Below are 20,834 nucleotides of genomic sequence, written 5' to 3' on the forward strand. Positions count from 1 at the left end.
ACCTCTCGGCGTATGGGCAGTATTCCAGCCCTCTTACCAGTTTCGTTGCTCTCCTTTGGACTCTCTCAAGTACTGACGGCAATCTTTTTTGCATCCAGCCTGGCCCCGCATTTCTTCCTCAATGCCTGCCGTCAGTTCTCGCGAGTCCGCCTTGTGGACAATTTCAGTATAGAGTCTCTTGCTGCATGTCTTGCTGAGGAACTTGACGGTATAGCATTGATGGAACTAGCATAACTAAGGAGAAATATCTTGATAAAGCACCCTGGGCGAAACATAGCCTTTGTTGGATGAAGATCCCCTGCTATGAGTATTGGAATAAACTATAAAGTTATTGAAAATTAGACTAAAATTAAAGAATGAAAAAATTATAAAAAATAGACCGATGAAGATTCTGGTGCTAATGAACCTGTGAATGAAATCTATACACAGTCTGCACTGCTGAGGTCTTTAAACGGGCTAAAGAACTCAAATATGAAATTGCTCATCTGCTGTTGGGTTACAGATTCAGATCAATATCGCTAAAATTGTATGTAGTACCTGAGGATTGGAGGGTTGCCAATGTAACGCAAATTTTTTTATTTTTTTTTAAAAAAGGTTCTAGAGGTGATCCAGGAAATAACAGACCAGTAAGCCTGACTTCAGTGCTGGGCAAAATAGTGGAAACTATAAAAAAAAAAAAAAAGGCGTGGAACACATAGACAAACATGGTTTAATGGAAAAGTGTCAGCATGAGTTCAGCTAAGGGAGGTCTTACCTCACCAATTTGCCGCATTTCTTTGAAAGTGTGAATAAACGGTGACAGGATAATCGCGCACCGACAATCCAGTGCTGAAGACAGAAGCGCGCGGGGGAAAAAATAATTTTTAAAGAGCTCCAACTGGGGGTTTGGGGTGGCAACCCCCCACTTTATTGGTTAGTGTTCGCGCTGCCATTGCGGAGGGGTGTGGGGGTGAAACCCCCCACATTATAGAGAAAACGGAACTTTTCCTGAAAAAAATCAGAAAAAGTTCAGTTTTCGCTATAATGGATGTTTCCAACCCCCCCAAACCCCACTCCAACAGCGCAAACACTAACCAATAAAGTGGGGGGGTTGCCATCCCAACCCCCGTCAGAGCTCTTTAAAAATTACTTTTTCCCCTGCGCGCTTCTGTCTTGCGCCAAATTGTCGGCGCTGGATTGTCAGCACGCTGATGTCTTGTGCTCCACTGTCTATGAACCGAATAAACATATGGATAAAGGAGAGCTGGTGGATGTAGTGCATTTACACTTTCAGAAGCTCTCATCTCGACAAAGTTCCTCTTGAGAAATGCCTGAGAAAACTAGAGTCATGGGATAGGAAGAAGTGTGCTGATATAAGCTGCTATTATTATTATTATTATTAGATTAGGAATTAGCTATTGCACAGAAAACAGAGTGTAGAATTAAATGTCCATTTTTCTCAATGGAGGGTGAATAGTGAAGTGCGGCAAGGATGTGTACTGGGACCAGTGCTATTTGACATTTTATACATGATCTAGTAAAATTTGCAGATGACACTTAACTAGTCAAAGTTATTAAAACACTTGTAGACTGTGAAAAATAGCAGGAAAACCTTAGGAAATTGGATGACTGGGCATCCAAATGGCAGATGAAATTTAATGTGGACAAATGCAAAATGATGCACATTGGAAAGACTAATCCAAGTTAGCTACCAGATGCTAAAGATATAAGAAGACTTGAAGCGGTCCAGAGGAAGGTGACAAAAATGGTAGGGGATTTGTGCCAAAAGATGTACAAGAAGTGACTGGATGACCTCAACATGTATACTTTAGAGGAGAAGAGGGACAGGGGTGATGATAGACATTTAAATACTTGAAGGTATTAATATAGAACCAAATCTTTTCCAGAGAAGGGAAATTGGTAAAACTACAGAGCATTCAAATATAAACCGAGGTATCATTTTTGCTCCCAAAAAAGGAAAAAAGGTTGACTTGAATATAAACCAAGGGTTTATAGCCAAGTATAATGATGCTCTTTCTCCTTTCTCTCCACCCCTCCCCCCAAAAAAAAATCCATGAAGTGTCCTGTCCTGCCCCAGCCTCCCACTGACCTGCCTTAAGCCCTGGTGGTCTAGCTGTGAGCTGGAATAGGAGGGGTTCCCTCCCACATCCTATCCTGGCCAGCTCTATTCCGCTCTCCCCGGACCCATCCACAGCCTACAACTTACGCCCTGGTGATCCAGAGGTGAACTGGGGCAAGAGCGATGCTCTTAAGCTCCTGCACCGTGCAGACTCGATGTTCAAAATGGCTGTTGTGCGTTCCCGTGGCAATCTCACTGTTTTTGCAGTCTCATAAAGTTGTCACAGGAACTTGCGGTAGCCATTTTGAACAGCGAGTCTGCACAGGGCAGGAGCATAGGAGCATCGCTCCTGCCCCAGTTCACCACCAGGTGTAAAATGTAGGCTATGAATAGGTCCAGTGGGTGGAAGGTAGGCAGGATGGAGCAGAGCTGGCTGGAACAGGATGTGGGAGGGACCCCTCCTGTCCTGACTTCACTGCTAAGACTACCAGAGCTTAAGGTAGGCCTGTGGGAAACCTGCAGTGGATCTGGGAGGGGGGCGGGGCTGTGCAAAGCTGTAGAGCCTTTAATATAAACATCCCCTTTTTTGGGCCATTTTTTTGGCCCCAAAATCTCGATTTATATTTGCATATATACGGTGAATTTGAAGTTGCGGAGTGGTAGACAGGAGTATTATTAGGAAATTATTTTTCCACAAGGAGGGTGGTGGATGCCTGGAATACCCTCCCTAGGAAGGTGGTGAAGAGGAAAGCAGTGACGGAATTAAAAAAAAATGTGGGATGAACAGAGGATCGCTGATTAGAATATGAATGGTATAACTGAAAAACTATGGCCCGTGCTGGGCAGACTTGCAGGATCTGTGTCCATATATGGCAATTCAGTTTAGTATGGGCTTGGGAGAGTTTCAACGGAAGCCCCAGCAGTTTGGAACAGGAGAACAGTACTGGGCAGACTTTCACGGTCTGAATCCTGCAAACAGTGAGATAGTTTGGATAGGCTGGAGCGAGCTTTGATGGCAACTCCAGTAGTTGAAATTCAAGGACTGTACTGGGCATTAGTGTTGCCCGATTCAGGAAAAAAATTTTGATTCGATTCAGCCTGTTGAATTGGTTTTTCAATTCGATTTTCTTGCCCAATTGGGTGTTTTTTCCAAACATCCTGGTGGGTTTATTTTATAGCCTCTTCACCCCCTTTGGCTTCTCCTAACCACACTGGCGCTGTGGTCTAAACAAAGATGACTTTTCCTCTCTCTGTTAAATCCTAGCTCACGTTTGCAGTCTAACACCAGCTCTGGCAGGATATACTTTTCAAATCTAACATATTATAATCACAAAACAGAAAATAAAATTATTTTTTCTACCTTTTATTGTCTGGTCAATATTCAAATCTTGTTGGTTCCAGGCTCTGGTTGTTTTCTGATAACTTGCTTGCCAGGGTTTCCTACTTTCTTCTTTCTCCGTGTAACCATCCATCTGCCATCTCTGTCCTCCCCTTCCATTTCCCTTCCCTCCCCTGGAGATCTGGCATCTTTCCTTTTTTTCGTCTCCATCCACAGATTCACCTTTTCTCAACTACCCTTTCATCCAGCATCTCTCCCTCCTTCCCCACCACCCCAGGGTCCACCATCTCTCCCTTTCTCTTCCCAACTACCCTCCTATCCAGTATCTCTACCACCCTCCACACCATCCCTTGTGTCATCTCTCTCCCTCTCCTCTATTTTTAGACCCATTATTTCTTCCCCCCCCAAAGTACGGCATATACATGTCTTTTTGAACCCTCCTTCCCTCCCTCTGTGTACTTCTACACCAGGGCCCCCCCTCCCCTGAAGGCCTGTGCCACCATCCCTGAAAGCTTGTCCCCCCCTTGAAGGCCTGTCTTTCCCCCCCCCCCTTTGAAGGCCTGTCTTTCTCCCCCTTTGAAGGCCTATCTTCCCCCCCCCTTTGAAGGCCTGTCTTCCCCCCCCTTTGAAGGCCTGTCTTCCCCCCCCTTTGAAGGCCTGTACCCCTCTTGAAGGCCTGCATCCCACCTCAGAAGGCCTGCCTGCCTGTCCCCCCTGAATGCCTGTCCCACCCCGAAGGACTGCTCACCCCCCCTCGGAAGCATGCATATTCCCCCTGGCCTCCCACAGGTAGCCGGCTTCCCCCCTGGCCTCCTCGCATTGTTTACCGTTGAGGAACAGACTGCAGATAAGATCATGATGCTAGCAATCTTTGCACTGCTTCGGAGCTGTTTCCTCTGCCACAGTCCTGCCCCTCCTCTGATGTCAAGAGGCAGGATCACGGAGGAAACAGCTCCAAAGCAGTGGAAAGATCGCTAGCATTGCGATCTTATCTGCAGGCTGTTCCTCAACAGTAAACGGTGCGGGGAGGCCTGGGGGGGAAGCGGGAGGCCAGGGGTGGGAAGTCAAACGCCAGGGGAGGGAAACGGACGCTAAGGGGGGGGAAGCCGGATAGCAGCACTTCCCGACTGACTCCCCCCTCGCCCTCTAAAGCAGGTGCGGCAGCGGCCGGCCAGCAAAAGCAGCGCTGCTGCTCCTGCTTTAGGGGGTGAGGGGGAGGATCAGTCGAATCGGGAAGCTGATTTTTTGTTGTGTTAAATCGATTCGAATTGATTCACCCAAAGTGAATCGGTGAATCGATGTGAATCGGGCAGCACTACTGGGCATACTTCTAAGGTCTATGGCTCAGAAATAACAAAGAAAAACATTTTGATCGTGAAATTGTAATGCATGTAATTATAGGGCAGACTGGATGAACTGTTCAGGTCTTTTATCTGCTGTCATTTACTGTGTTACTATGAAAGGCTAACGCGGGTAGGCCTTTTCAGCTTGGAAAAGACATCCGAGGGGGAGATACGATTGAAGTCTACAAAATCCTGAATGGTGTAGAACATGTAGAAATGAATCTTTTTTTTCTTTTACTCTTAACAAAAATTGCAGAGACTAGGGGACACTCAATGAAGTTACAAGAAAATACGTTTTAAAACCAATAGGAGGAAATATTTTTTCACTCTAAGAATAGTTGAGCTCTGAATCTTGGTACCAGCAGTTAACGTAGATGGGTTTAAAAAAAGGTTTTTGACAAGTTCCTGATAGTCTGTTATTGAAATAGACACGGGGGAAGCCACTGCTTGCTCTGGTATCTGTAGCATGGAATGTTGCTACAATATGGGTTTCTGCTGGGTACTTGTGACCTGGCCTCTGTAGAAACAGGATACTGGGCTAGATGGACCATTAATCTACTACTACTACTACTACAACTATTTACTAGACATACACATTACACAGTGTTTTACAGGGTTACAAATGAGACAATCCCTGCTCGAAAGAGCTTAGTATGGCTATTCTTAAGTTCTTAAGTCTTTGATTTAATGCCCACCTTAATGTATAATGCTACCCCTCCACCAATTTGATCCACCCTATCACTACAACATAATTTGTACCCTGGTCTCAGAGATACCTATTATATCTTCTGTTCAGTTAGTACAATATATTCTAACTAGTTTTATAGCCCGTTACATTAACAGGTGCTAGAATATATATGTGTGTGTGTGGTTTTATTTCTTTTTCTCTCTTTAGCCAGGTGCTAGAATAGATGTGTGTGTCTTTCTTTCTTTCTCTCTCTCCTTGGCCGCTTTCTGTCTCTCTCTTTACTCGGCTGTCCACCATCACCCCTTGCCTGTTCCACCTGTCCAGCAGTAGGCCTTCTCCCTTCCTTTTACCTCCCCCTGTCCAGCAGCACTCCTTACCTGCTCCCCCTGTCCAGCAGCACTTCTTCCCTGCTCCCGTCCCTTTTCCCTGCTCCCCCTGTCCAGCAGCACTTCTTACCTGCTCCTCTGTTCCTCTTCCCTGCTCCCCCTGTCTAGCAGCACTCCTTACTTTCTCTCCCAACCCTCTTCCCTGCTCCCCCTGTCCTTCTTCCCTGCTCCTCTGTTCCTCTTCCCTGCTCCCCCTGTCCAGCAGCACTTCTTCCCTGCTCCTCTGTTCCTCTTCCCTGCTCCCCCTGTCCAGCAGAACTCCTTACTTTCTCCCCCCTGACCCTCTTCCCTGATCCCCCTGTCCAGCAGCACTTCTGCTGGACAGGGGGAGCAGGGAAGAGGAACAGAGGAGCAGGGAAGAACTCCTTACTTTCTCCCCCCTGACCCTCTTCCCTGCTCCCCCTGTCCAGCAGCACTTCTTCTCTGCTCCTGTTCCTCTTCCCTGCTCCCCCTGTCCAGCAGCACTCCTTACTTTCTCCCCCTGACCCTCTTCCCTGCTCCCCCTGTCCAGCAGCATTTCTTACCTGCTCCTCTGTTCCTCTTCCCTGCTCCCCCTGTCCAGCAGCACTCCTTACTTTCTCCCCCTGACCCTCTTACCTGCTCCCCCTGTCCAGCATGCGGCTCCTCTTCTTTAAAACAGCCTACCGGCTGTAAGGAACCTCGTAGGCTGCTCTGAGGCACGGTGACTTTTCGTGTGGAGCACTCTCCACACACTGCTTCGGGGCCGTGTACTGCCCTGATTTACTCTGGCACGTCCCTGATGACATCATCAGAGACGCAGCAGAGTAAATCAGGGCAGTAGAAGGCCCCGAAGCAGCGTGTGGAGAGTGCTGCACACGCTGCTTGAATCGGCGTTTGGATTGGGGCCCGCGAAGAAAGTATCAGCTGGACTTTTTTTTGCGCTTCCCTTCCCGCCCCTTGAGGTGCGCCGCGGCTCCTCTCGATCCCCGCCAGCATCGGAAACCTCCGGCGCTGGTGCGGCTCGTGAGAGGAGCCGACAGGAGAGCAGGATGTCCAGTGCTGGGGTCCAGTCCTTCCGCTGTGGAGGCGATCGTTGGCTGGCTGCGGTCCCGCACTTGCGACGCGTGTCTGGTGACGTAGTATGCGCGCATGCACATTAAGATGGCACAGCGCGACAGAACAGGGATCAGGGAACACGCGTCGCAAGTGCGCATGCGCGAGCTAGCATTTTATTATTATAGATGCTCCTGGCATTTGCATACAGACATTTTCAACACTGTCTATTTACAACTTGATCAGCAGTTGACAGTGATGAAATTGATATGCTCTGTATTTAAGGACACTTGGTCAACTGTTGTCTCAATCTTGCCAACATGGATTCAGACCTAATTTTAGTACCTAATCTCTAAGGTTCAGTAATTGCAAGCGCACAATAAGTTTGCAATTATACTACAATTCGATCTATCGGCGGCCTTCGACGTCATTCACCATGATATTTTGATTTACCAACTTTCTGAGATAGGTATTGATTCTAGTCTCGCTCATGTACTGTTAATATGAATGGCACCATGTAATCCTCTTGGAAGCCTTTATGTGGCGTCCTGCAGGGATCATCTTTATCACCTATTCTTTTCAACATCTACGTGACTACTTTGAAGCTTTTCCGTTTATCCCACTGCGAAACACTATTTACATATGCAGATGACATCTTTGTTTTCTTTGAGATAGACTCGAATCTCACTAACCTCATTGGGAATATAATAGAATGTATAACGAAACTTCAGTCTTGGGCCCTTAGGCCCAGATTCTGCAAAGTGCGTCCTGATTTTAGGCAGCTGTAGGCAGGTTAGTGGGAGGGGGGTAGTGAGGGAGAGGTCTGTAGGGGGGACGTTCTCCGGTAGGAGGGGTTGGGCACCTCCTGCCGGTGATCGTGCAGGTGGGCGGCCTTCCAGCAGGAGGGGTTGGGCAGCCTCCTGCTGATGATCGGGGGCATCGTGGTGGGGGCATTCTCCGGCAGGAGGGGTTGAGCACCTTCCTGCCGGTGATCGGGGAGCATCATCCAGCTGGAGGGGTTGAGCACTCTCCTGCCAGCGATCATGGGGAGGTGGGGACAGGCGGCCGCTATACTTATCGCGACAGGAAGATCCCTTGCCACGATAAGTGTACCGGCCACGTCTACTCTAACCCGATTCTGTAACCGGCGTCTGTAACATGGATGTCGGTTACAGAATTGGGGTTAGTGTAAACCTGATTCTGAATAGGACGCCCCTCCTGGGCATCCTATACAGAATCCGGGCCACACTGTATAAATGAAACTGAACAAGTCCGGCTTGGCCCAAAATTAGAGCAGCTATCTTCATCCATTCTGTTGCCTTCAGGATCATCACTGCAGATTGAATTCTCAAGTAAAGTTCTGGGTGTCATTATAGATTCAACACTTTCATTCAATGACCATCTTAATTCTCTGGTAAAAAAAAAAAATGTTTTTTTAGTCTCCATATATTGAGGAAAGTCAGATCCTGTTTCCATCATCAACACTTTGCTGTCCTTGTTCAATCAATCATCCTTTCGAGGCTGGATTATTGTAATTTGGTCTATTTAAGCTTGACCAAGAAAAGCTTTCAAAGACTTCAACTGATCCAGAATACTGTTGCTAGGCTGATCTTTGCAAAAAGTAAATTTGATCACGTCTCTCCGCTCCTGCAAGAACTTCATTGGCTTCCAATAATTTCCAGGGTTTATTTTAAATGTGCCCGCTTAACATTTAATATCTTGCATGGCATCCTTCCTCCTTTAATTCCCCTCTCTTGGAATTATGTAAGATCTGACATTACCAGATCTACTCAAAAATTTAAATTGTCCTTTCCTACGTTGAAAGGCGTTACCTACTTTGGCAAACTAAGGAAGTCTCTACTTTTCAAAATTACTGAGCTGTGGAATAATTTTCCTATTCAACAGCGCGATCTGGGCTCTTTCCAACCATTTTGAAAACATCTGAAAACTTGGCTATTTTCAAAGTTGTAAATTCTGCTCCTCTCCATACTATTCCAAATCCATATTGTATCTGTTCTCCTTTCTAATTTCTAGTAAACTGTGCCGAGCTCTACTGTTATAGAGAAGATGCAGTATATAAGCCTAAGGTTTAGTTTAGTTTAGTTCTATTACAACCTTGCTCTCAGGATGCCCTGTCTTCTCTGTTTTGGTGCTGTCTTTTAAAGATATCCTGTTCTGAACCATGTGCTTTTGAGCAACTGTCAGCATTTCCCCAGTTTCTAGTTTAAAAGCTGCTTGCTCTCCTTTATAATTGTTGATTCCAGCAGCCTGGTTCCACTTTTTAAAGTGGAGCCTTTTGTTTTGTAACAAAACAAACAGGCTTCCTCTTCCCCAGAATGTTGCCCAGCTCCTAATGAATCAAAAGCCCTTCTTTCTGCACCATTGCTTCATCCACGCATTGAGACTCCGGAGCTCTGCCTGCCTCTTTGGTCCTTCACTTGGAATGGAGAGTACTTCTGAAAATGTTACCCTGGAGGTTCTGTATTTCAGCTTTTTAAGAGCCTAAATTTGGTTTCCAAAACCTCCCTCCCACATTCTCCTATGCCAGTGGTCCCTAACCCTGTTCTGGAGGACCATCAGCCAGTCAGGTTTTCAGGATAGCCCTAATGAATATACATGGAGCAGATTTGCATGCCTGTTACTCCATTATTTGCAAATCTCTCTCATGCATATTCATTAGGGCTATCCTGAAAACCTGACTGGCTGGTGGTCCTCCAGGACAAGGTTGGGAACCACTGTCCTATGCTATTGGTACCGAAGTGTACCAAGACAGCAGGCTCCTCCACAGTATTATATAAAATCTTATCTATGTGATGGCATGAGGTCCACCACTTTTGAAGGCAAGCAAGTGACCAAGCGATCCTTGTGTCTTCCACCCATCCAGCTATCTACATACCTAATGATTGAATCTCCAACTACAATGGCTATCCTAACCCTACACTTCTGGGCAGCAGCCCTTGGAGACATCCTTGGTGTAAGAGGATATTGCATCCCTTGAAGGGTGTGTCCTTTATTCAGAATCACTTCCTTTGTCTCCATGTTGATGCTCTACCTTCAGGAGACCTTTCTCTTCCATGGCAGCACAGAGGTTGGTAGACTGGAGGTGGGACTTCTGTACTGTGTCCCTGTACATCTCATCTATAAACCTCCGTCTGCCTCAGCTCCTCCAAGTCTGTTATTGTAGCCTCCAGAGATTGTGCGCAAAGTGCTCCTAGCACTCATGGAATGGATCCAGAGTACACACTACAACCTTTCACTGAGAGAGATAATCAGATATGCGACACAGCACAAAAGACTGGAGAGCCCTCATATCGCTGCTGGACTGCTGTCTAAAAGAGTGGGAATATATAAACTAAAGTCCCCTGAGATTGCTAGTTATGTTGAGCTATATTAATATTTAGTTTTTATGTATTTTTAATCTTAATAGGTTCCTCTTTTTGGATCTAAATAGACTATTGTATTTCTAAGAGTAATTTCTGCTAATAGAGATGCCCTAACTTAAATTTGTAGCCTCCTAATTGGTTCAGACCTATAAATCAGAAATCAGGCGTGGGTGGGAGGGAATTAGTTTAACTGAGGCTTGCCTTGCCTATTAGCTGTGCTTTATACTGATACAATAGTAACTTTAAAATAGCCCCCTTTAAATGCTAGCCTATAGAACTGTAATAGTTTTTATCTTAGCATATTAAATCTGTCTCTTAATCTTCTTTGCCAAGTGAGCAGAGTAGTGAAACTAAAATAGGTAAGTTAAAGGATTTTAAGCCTACATTTCTACAAGTGTTTAAAGGCGATTTCCCAGAAAGGTTTTTGCTAGTGAAGATCTCTCTCACTCTGGAGTTCCCTTACATTTTTAACTTCAGCTTTTATTTTTTTTGTAGTATATAAATTTATTGATATGTTTGTTTTGCAGGATGAGGTAGCGCACACGCTTACAGAAAATCGTGTCTTACAGAATTCTAGACATCCATTCTTAACGGCAAGTATTTTCTTTTTGTTCTCCTTGGTGTTCTTTTCACAGGCCAGTTCCAACTGCTGCGTTTCAGTATAATGGTAAAGCTGTACTTAAAACATTGTCTATTGGTTAGCATATAGAATAAACTGCACTTAGATTAGACCATGTCAAGGCCAAACATGTGGAACAGAGTTGGTTTAAGATAGTTTCAACTTTTTTCAAAGCTATTTTTTGTTTCTGCATAAAAACTTCTTTATTTGCTATCTACATACTGTGCAGTGTTCTCCCCAGAAATTTTTTCTAGCCGGGTGGCACGAAAAAATAGCCGGGTGGGACGGGACGGGGAAATATGTTGGTGCAAATTTGATGCTATGCAAATTAACCCTCCCTGCTTACTGTGAAGGAGTAGGAGTGGGGAAGAAGGTTGGCCCACGACCTGGAACGCTATGAAAGTTACCCCTCCCTGCTCACGGTGAAGGAGTAGGGTAGGGGTGTCCAACCTTTTGGCTTCCCTGGGCCACATTGGACAAAAAAATTTTCTGGGGCCGCACAAACACCAACACTAGCTGAAGAGCAAAAAAAAAGGCTGAGCAGGTCCCAAATTTGCAATCACTAATATAGAAGATGTACGTATCTAACAATAAACCTTCATTAAAGGGACACTGTGGAGAGGAACCCAAAAAAGCAGTAATTCTTACCGACTGAGTGATCCTCCACGTACACCGCTGACAGTGGGAGCAGCCACAGGCTTCCGCATCCCCACTCTGATGAGCAGGGATGCGCGTTCCTGGTTCTCTCATTCACTTCTATTACAGCTGTGGTGAGCCTCTTCAGAGGTGAGCCTCATCAGAGCGGGGATGCTGAATCAGCTGTCAGCAGCGCACGTGGAGGATTGTTTAATCAGGGTAAATATTACTGCTTTTTTGGGCCTCCTCCCTGCCCCCCCCCTTGGTTTTCATGTATGCATGAAAGCAGGGGCAGCTTGAGGATATTGCCTTTGGCTGCAAAGCTTGGATATTTTGAGTTGCCAGACTGGAGGAAGATGTCTTCAGTTGGCAGGGCTTGGGAATCTCCACTAGCTCAAGTATTTATAAATTGCACTCAGGCAGGGAGAAACTTTGGTGCCCCTCCACTAATTTTGGGCTCCAGTCCCTCTTCCAAATCAGCTGTATATGACTATGCCACTGAATACAAAAATAATTGTGATGCACATATCCCAAAGCTAACATATTCCAATTAATTCATAATAAAACAATTTTTTCTACCTTATTGTCTGGATGTTTGTTTCTCTTTCTGCTTTGTGTCGATCTTCTACCAATTCTCTTTCCAATGTTTGCTGTCCAGTTTTTCTCCTCTCAATACTGTTCCATTCTTTCCTTATGCCTGTCTCCAATGTATTGATTTTTCCCTTTCAGCCTTCTTAACTTTTTCTCTTTTTAGCCTCTGTCCACTCAAATCTTGCCTTCTTTCTCACCCTTCTTCTTTATAAATGTTCAGCTACCTCTCAATTCTCCATCTTCTCTCAGTCCCTAGCTCTCCCATTTCCCATCTCACTCCTTTCCCAGCCTCCTATTTCCTTCTATCTACTCCCCATTACTACATTTCTACCACTGTACTCATTCCTCTCTCACTCATCTTGTCATCTCCCTTTTGACCTCATCCACATGGCTCACCACTTTCAGAATCCCCCTCCCTCTCTCCAATGGTCAGGTTGTAACTCCCTGTCCCTCTCTTTCCATCTCCTGCCTAGCATCTTCTTATCCCAGCTCTCTTCCCTCCTGCCCTCCCATGGTTCCATCTCTCTTCCTCTATCTCCATGGTCCAACATTTTGCTCCCTCTCTTTTCTGTTTTCTTCTTCCCTCCCCCTTTGATGCTGAACAATGAATGGAGGGGGGAAAAAGAGATGCTGCATCTCTGTCTTCCATCCACATACCTAACATTTCTCCCTCCTTCCTATCCCAAGATCCAACTTCTCTCCCTTTCTCTTCCCAACTGACCCCATCCCTTCTCTCCCCCTGCCTGCCTGCCTCCCTTCCCCAGGTCCACCATTTCTTCCTTTCTCTTCCCAACAGTTCTCCCTTCAAATATCTCTTTCCCTCTTCCTCCACACCAATGCTATAAAATCTGTGCAGGGTATCAGGATTATGCAGGTAAGATGAACTAGACCATTTCTAGAATGCTTTTGAAGAGTTATCAAATGTATCTACAATTGATCTGTATCTCTAGAGCAGTGTTCCTCAACCTTTTGACACCCATGGACCGGCGGAAATAAAATAATTATTTGTGGACCGGCACCAGTCCACGGACCGGCAGTTGAAGAACACTTGGATAAGTCATGCCTATCTCCACTCAATCTCTGCCCCAAACCCCACCCCCATAATAGTACTAATTGTAACACCATTTGTTCCATTCATTTTTCATATAAACACACAATATAATTGTATTAATAGCACATAATGCTTAACCACAAAATTAAAATACACAAAGCACACCGTATGCTTTTTAACATTCATTCCTACCATAAAACAGATAACCCCATGCAAATGCAGGACCAAAAATTAAAAGTACTAATATTTACAAACCCTAAGATGCAAGGCTCTGCAAGCAGTACAACTTCAGAGGAAAAGAAAAAATGCATTTCTTCCTGAACAGACAAATCAATCACTAAATTAAAAAAAATAAAAGCATTTCCCCTACCGTTGTTGTCTCTCTCTCTCCATGTGCCTTACCTTCTGGTCTGCCCCCCCCCCCCCCCCCCCCCCGGTGTTATCTTTGGACCGGTCCACTTTGCGATTAATGCAGCATCTTCGGGCCGGCTCCCTGAGTGCTGCATTGCACAAAGCTGTGGGCAGCAGCTCCTCCCATGCATCCCGCGCCTCATCTGGAAGCCTTCCCTCTAACATTGTGATGTCAGAGAGAAGGCTTCCGGTTCAAGCGCAGGCCGCGTGGAGAAGCCTTTTCCCATGGTTTTGTGCACTACAGCACTCAGGAAGCTGGCCCGAAGACGCCGCGTTGATCGCACCGTGGACTGGCGGCTGAAGAACGCTGTCTAGGTCCCGATGGACGTGCCGGCCCTGTGAACCAGCAGAAAATTTCTGCGGACTGGCAGTTGAAGAACACTACTCTAGAGCTCCTGGTTTTGGGCATTTCAACCAGCTGTGTGCAATGAACTTTTATCCCTCTACATGAGGAACTATTCTCTGGAAATAATTTTTAGTCTTCTTCCTTTTGGATAGAGCGATTGTCATTCAAACAGTCATAGCTGCCAGTGCAGAAATTAGAAATAAATTTAAAGAAATGGGTCAAGTTATTTTGGTCTGTTCCCATTTTGTACTGTATATGAAGGTTTCAATCCCTTATACAAAGTTCTGAGTTTATTCAAGACCACATATATGAAATACCCCAAAATACTCACCAATTTCACCAATTAATAATTCAGAAACTCCAGTCAGAGTCTCAGGACTCCTACAGCCACTTTGGTTCTTGGGACACATTTTTTTTTTTGCAAGCCGCGCACCAATCCTGTTCCCTGTCTCTACTCCAGGGGTGTCCAACCCGCGGCCCGACAAGGAGTTTTGTGCGGCCCAGATTCGCTCTCCCTCTGGCGGTAGTTTTATGGCCGGCTCCCTTCTGCAGTCGACTGTGGGTGGCGTCTGCTCCTCGTGCGTGATTCATGGCTGATTCGGTAGCCTTCTCTCTGACGTCGTGACGTCAGAGGGAACGCTTCTGATACAGCCACAGATCGCGCGCGAGGAACCGACGCCATCCACAGTCGACTGTAGAAGGGAGCCGGCCAGAAAACTACTCGCCGGAGGGAGAGAGAAGCTGGGCCGCACAAAACTTCTTGTCGGGCCGCGGGTTGGACACCCCTGGAGTAAGGACAGGGAAGAGGATTGGAGCACGGCTTTGATGCTGGTGGTGCGGTTGCAAGATGACAGCCGGGCACTCACCTAAATTAGCTGGGCGCAGCGCCCGGCTAAAACACGCTAGGGAGAACACTGGGAGATATGCCTGGGGGACAACGTATTTTTGTGCACAAGGCTTTATTGATGGCTAAACGGGTGATCCTTCTGTTTTGGCGGGTACCTGCTATTCCATTTGTTGTCCAATGGAAACGGTTTCTTTTTGAAATGGCTTTGCTGGAACGCAGAGCGGTTTCGGGCAGGATGTTGCATGGCTGGGATCGGTTCCAGGAGATTTGGGAGGCGTACTGGGCAGCCTTGCCTCAGAGATCGAGGAGTCTACTGCTTAACTCATAGTATGGGCCAGGACTCCTCTTTCTTCTTCTTCTTCCTTCCTAATCCTTTCTTTCTTCTTCTTCTTTTTGTCTCTCTCTGTTCTCTTTTTTTTTTTTTCTTCTTCTTTTCGTTTCTCTTGCTGCTAGTGTAAACCACACACTCACATCACTTTTGGTGCATGCTAGTTTTTCCTTCTTTTCAAGTACTCCACTCGGGGTTGGGATGGGTTGGGCAGGGGGTATGGGGGGAAAACATTGAAACAATTTTGATGCTGAGCAATTGGTATTATGTATTTTGCTTTTGTTGTGTACTTGATCATATTTATCTTGTTTGTACGGCATTCTGATGTTTACATTTTTTCTTTGCTGTTGCTGAGTGCTTTTTTGTACAATATTCACCATTTGCTCAATAAAGAGATTTTAAAAAAAAAGAAAAGGTTTGGACAATTTTTTGGAGGAAAAGTCCATTGTTATTGAGAACGACATGGGGCAACCTGCTGCTTGCGCTGGATCGGTAGCATGGAATGTTGATACTCTTTGGGTTTTGGCCAGTTACTAGTGACCTGAATTGGCCACCGTGAGGACGGGCTACTGGGCTTGATGTACCATTGGTCTGACTCAGTAAGGCTGTTCTTATGTTCTTTGATGTCTAAATTAACTGCCCTTCGTAGAAATAGCCTCCCTCACTTCCAGAAAATTTGGGCTCCCTTTCTTGCTTGGAGTGAGAAGTTCTAACCTGTGATACTTTAGGATTTTCATCTATTACTGGCGTTTTCACTGCCCACACTGCTATTTTGAGATTTATACCTTAAGGGGGTGGGGAGGGTAGACTGGAGGGAAGTCGGGGTTTGGGTAGTGGTATGGGGATGCTTTAGGAATTATTTTGTTAGGTTCGTATATTCTTTCTAGGAGGCATTATTTAGCCATGTACTGAAGAGTGACAGTACATTGTAAGTAAAACCCATGGTGTTATGTTGGTTGTACTTTTATAATAATAAATAGATGATCTATTTATTGTTATTTATTTACCCACTTCCACTATTCTATATTGATTGGTTGTACTTTTATGACTTTTTGCTATTTTAAGGTGCAACATTGTCTTTTTTGTATTTTGTTTTATATGGTTCAATAAAATTTCTAAACCTAAAATAAATGTTTAAAATAATTGTGTTAACTTATGGTAAAGGATATCTTTTCTTTGTAGACTGGCTTACCAGGATCTCCCAAGTTTCTAATCTCTGTTTATATTCGAGTCATTATTTTTTTCCCTCCTTTTGGGAGGGGGAAGGTTTTATTGGTTTATATTTGAGTATATATGGTGCTCAAATATAAACCCTTCTGAATATAAACAGATATACTATTCTCTCCATCCCATCCTGATGATTTATATTTAAGTACCAGGAGCAAGAGTGATACCGCCCTTCCCCGATGTTTCCAGTCTACCTGCTCTGCAGCCAGGGCAGGATTAATTCATCGAGGGCCCCTAGGCACAAGTACACTGGGCCCCCTAGCTATGCCCCGCCCATGCCCCACCCCTGCCTCATTCATTTACCTTATTTCTTATTTACTTCTTTATTTTCACCTGTATTTTTTATTTTATTTTATTTTAAAATGCAAAACAACAAAGATTACCATACCAGTGCAGTTTTAGTTCTCTGCAAGCCCCAAAAATCTTTGAACAAATCCCCCCCCCTTCCTTCCCTTCCCAACTAATTGCTCAGGACTTTAACTCTGAACCCTTTCCATACGTATGTAAAAGTGTTCAAATGCTTTGTAAAGCAGTAATACTATCTGAAACATAAGTCTATATTAATAACCAAGTTTGCAACTCCTCTCAACTGCCTCACTCTGTCACAGGTACGTTAGATAGATTGTGAGCCCACCGGGACAGATAGGGAAAATGCTTGAGTACCTGATTGTAAAAACCGCTTAGATAACCTTGATAGGCGGTATATAAAATCCTAATAAACTTGAAACTTGAAACATCTGGTTTTAAATTCATTAATAACAGAAAGCAACTAACCACTAGGGGAAGGGAAAGGAGATAGGATATGATAAACTGTCATCCCTTCCTCTAACTACTAAGCACAAACATTTCCCCAAAACCTCATCACTCTACAAAGTATATTGGAGAGCAGAGGAAAAGGGAAAATGCCTCAAATTTTGAAGATACTGCAGGAGAAAATGTTCTTGGAGACTTTCACTTCAAAGATTCAGGTTGGACCATCAGAACACACTGAAGACATAGCATCCAACTCTTCTAAACACCTAGAATAGTAAACAATTCAAAATCACCCCTTCCTGGATACAGTGAAGGAGTTTGCTCAATACAGGGTATATTCAAGTATCCAATCAGGAACACTCAACTGTTGGTGGCCAGGGTTCGAATCCCACTTTACATACTAACTTTCTTTCCGACAATGGTTCAAGTTCATACATTTTCCAAAGACTAAGGACCAACTAGATTGTGAATCAATTTGGGTAAGAAAATAACTCCTATACCTGAAAAGGCTAGTCATATTTAAAAATCCAAATGTAAACCAGCACCTGTTTCAATGTGGTCCAGTGCTGGTCTTTATATAAAAGAGAAACCCCTGTTCCAGTTTCACCTCCCACCCCACCCCACCCCACTTTACCTTACCTAACTCTGAGGAGACCATGAATAAGGGAGATGAGGAATTTCCATGCTGGTCCACGCTCAGCATGCACTGCCGTCTGTTATTTTACAAATGGGATGCCAAAAGCCTTAAAAAGGCAGTGCAATTCAGGAGGGGAGATGTACGGGGCTCCGGTGAAAAAAAAGTGGCTGCTCCCAGGAAATCTCTACAGCAACCAGACATGGCTTGACCCGCCCATCTCCAATCTGGGCCGCTGGCATGTTCAGTATCCAGGAAGGTCCCGCGATAACTGCGTCAGGCGGCTCTACTCTGGAAGAAGTAAGTGATGTCAGAGGGGGGATGGACTGGCAGACGCAGTCATCGCGGGACCTTCCTGGAGCAGAGCTGGTCATGTTGATGTTGATGCCGGGGGGTGGGGGAGCATGTTGTGTTGCCCCCGTTGTCAGGGGAGCACGCTGAAGGAGGGAAAACAGCCGACTCACCTTGCCAATTATTTTTCCAAATGGCAACAGCCCCCCTCTCCGGCTGTTGCCGTTTGGAAAAATAATTGGCAAGGTGAGTCAGCTGTTTTCCCTCCTTCAGCATGCCCCCCTGACAATTTTGGGCCCTAGGCATATGCCTACTGGGCCTATTCATTACTGTGGGTCACAGTCCTATTGCAGGTCTATTTTACTGCCCTATGTGAGCCTGCCGGTGCCGGGTTTTGCAACTGGCTCCCGACCAGGGCTCAGCAAACACCGTCCTTAACGTGCCTTCAAAAGAAGTTGAAGGTCCTGCTGGTTCTTATAAGTAAAACAACATAAAGATTGTCAGGAAAATAAAGCTTTTCAAAAATTGAGTTCAATTTTATTTCATAACACAGTTCTCCCATAGCACACTGCCCCAAGTTAGGCTTTGAGCTTCAGAGTAAAACATTAACAAAAAATGGAGACTTGCAAAAATTAGTCCCCTCAAACAATCCTGTTGTAGCTCTGTAATACAAGTCCCACACTCCAAAAGTGCAAAATAAGGCTACAAAAACTACCCAGTCTTTATGCTGGTTCTTCAATATAGTTCTGAGGTTCTATTAGAACATGCTGATTAGGCCTGGCTTTTAACAAGCTGGTGGGGGAGGGGAGTAAGCGAATCCACTATAACAAGCTTGCCAAAACTGGCCTCATGATCCCAACCCGAGAAGATCTTGTGGATTCTCCCCACTACTACCCCTCTCACGCATTCATCAACAGAGTCTCATTCCAGCAGTCCAAAAAAAAAAAAGAAAAGCAAAAGAGAATGCAAAAACAACTCCATACAGTGTCCCACAAATAAGGCGCTCAGTTCAGCAGTGAGCCTAGCAATGCTCAAACTGCCAGCACTAGACTTGTGCTTCCAGCCAGCCAAAAAAAACCCCAAAAACAACAGATTCAAAGAAAACAAACAGTAAGGCAAACCAACTTAACTTTCATCCATGGAGATTTCCTCTGGTTCCATGAAAGTGTCCATAGCCTCTAAGGCATCAGTGCTGGCTGTCTGGTTTGCCTCAGGGATAGTTGCTGCATCCACCATTTCAATTTCCTTGCTCTGCTGGTATTCAGGAGCCCAGTCCTTGGAAACTCCTTCCTGGACTGGCCCAGGGCAGACTGACTTGGTCTTCCTAAGCTCAGCTTCTATAGCACTGAGCTGGCCACGCCCTAACCTGTGCGGGGGCAGGGCAAACTGCTGCTTTTGCTGAGCTTTTCTTTGAGACTTAATTAGTCTCAGCAGCTGTGAGCTCCCTGAGCTAGGAGCCTGCCTCCTAGGCTGTTCCCTTCTGCAGGGCACCTCCTGTTGCTCTTGGCTGTTCTCCCAATATTCCTCCTCCCCCCAGAGTTCTTGATCTTGGGTGTTCATTCTGAACTCAGAGCCTAACTGTCTGTCTGAGTTGGAGCTGTTACATTGGTCAGTCCTTTTCAAGGTAAGGCCGGAGTTCTATCGGGCACAAGCTTAGCTCTAAGGCTGGGGTTGTGACACCTAGTGGTCAAGTTGTGTGCAGAGCTGGAGCCATAGATCCCTCCCAGTACCATTGTAGCTGAATGGGTAGGAGCTTAGAAAGATCCCCCCTCTCCTGGCTTATTACTGGACTATCTGGGCAGTAAGGTAGGCCTACAGTGGAACCAGGGGGAGGTGGTAGGCTGGGTGAGCTGGCAGATGGGACAAAGTGGGGAAGAAAGGGAGGAATTGATCACTTCCACTCCAGTTCCCCAGACCACCAGGGTGGTAAGGTCGCCTGGGGAGAAGCCTGTGGTGGGTCCGGGGGGGGGGGGGGGGGACGGGACGACAACTTCTAAAATAAACAGTATCACCTAATTTTGACCCCCAAAATCCAATTTTATATTCTTACATCCCTTCTGGATTCCATATGCTAGGGGTTCAATCCTAACCCACAGTCCGGGTGTTGCAGAAATCTAAATCTTTTCAGAACACATGTTGCACTTTCCCTAATGGTAGAAGCAGTTTTCAATTTCTGCAAGCACAGGGGCTGTTCTTGTGTCTGGTGCAGTTCGCCTGCATTCCGAGTTTCTCTTATGCGCCTTATGTACCTCAACAGTTCCCTGCCATGGTTGTAGAGTTGGCCTTATCACCGGATTTTATTCAGCTCCTCTGAACAGCGTTTCATCAGACCCAGTTCCTTTTATGCAGCCGGCAGGCACGTTAGGGTTTTTTCGGTCTGTGGTGAAGCTTCCTTTCCGGAGCTCTCTTGTCTGGCCTTGCCATATTTCGATTGCAGTAGTTGCCATACAGATTTTCTGTTTCTTCTTTCTCTTGCCACTGTGTTTAATTTGGATCCGGCTGCTGCTTTTGCTGAGATTGGTCTCCTCGGCCTCCGAGTGTCTGGATTTGTAGGTTCTGATCCTTCTTCGCATTTTCACGGGCTTCTGTCTGCCTCTTTATGGTTGATGTTCTGAAAGAGCTTCATTTGGGTTTTTCACTTTCCAGGCTTTGGTCCTGGTTTGTTCTCCTGTGCCTTTTCCATTCCGTCCACAGATCCTGGGACAGGTTTCAAAACAATGTGATCCCTGGACAGCATTTTCCGATCTGCTACAGCTATGTCTCCGCTTTACCTCCTGAATCCTGCTCTATGCAGGTCTGAACAGCCTGAGGTAGATTCTGCCATGGCGCAGGTCTCCAGTGTGCAGCCCTCTCTAGTGCTGGGGAGTGGAGTTTCAGGTCTCTCCGGA

General features: G+C 45.6%; 1 protein-coding gene across 3 annotated transcripts in view; it reads left to right on the plus strand.

The window, feature by feature from the left end:
* AKT1 (AKT serine/threonine kinase 1) overlaps positions 1–20,834 on the plus strand; it is a 368,034-nt gene that overhangs the window by 210,318 nt on the left and 136,882 nt on the right. For all 3 annotated transcript variants that reach the window (XM_033951246.1, XM_033951247.1, XM_033951245.1), the window contains exon 7: positions 10,740–10,805. In XM_033951246.1, the coding sequence (XP_033807137.1) occupies positions 10,740–10,805 (66 nt within the window). The remainder of the gene's footprint in view (positions 1–10,739; positions 10,806–20,834) is intronic.

This window comes from Geotrypetes seraphini, chromosome 7 (assembly GCF_902459505.1).
Source record: "Geotrypetes seraphini chromosome 7, aGeoSer1.1, whole genome shotgun sequence".
Taxonomy (NCBI): domain Eukaryota; kingdom Metazoa; phylum Chordata; class Amphibia; order Gymnophiona; family Dermophiidae; genus Geotrypetes; species Geotrypetes seraphini.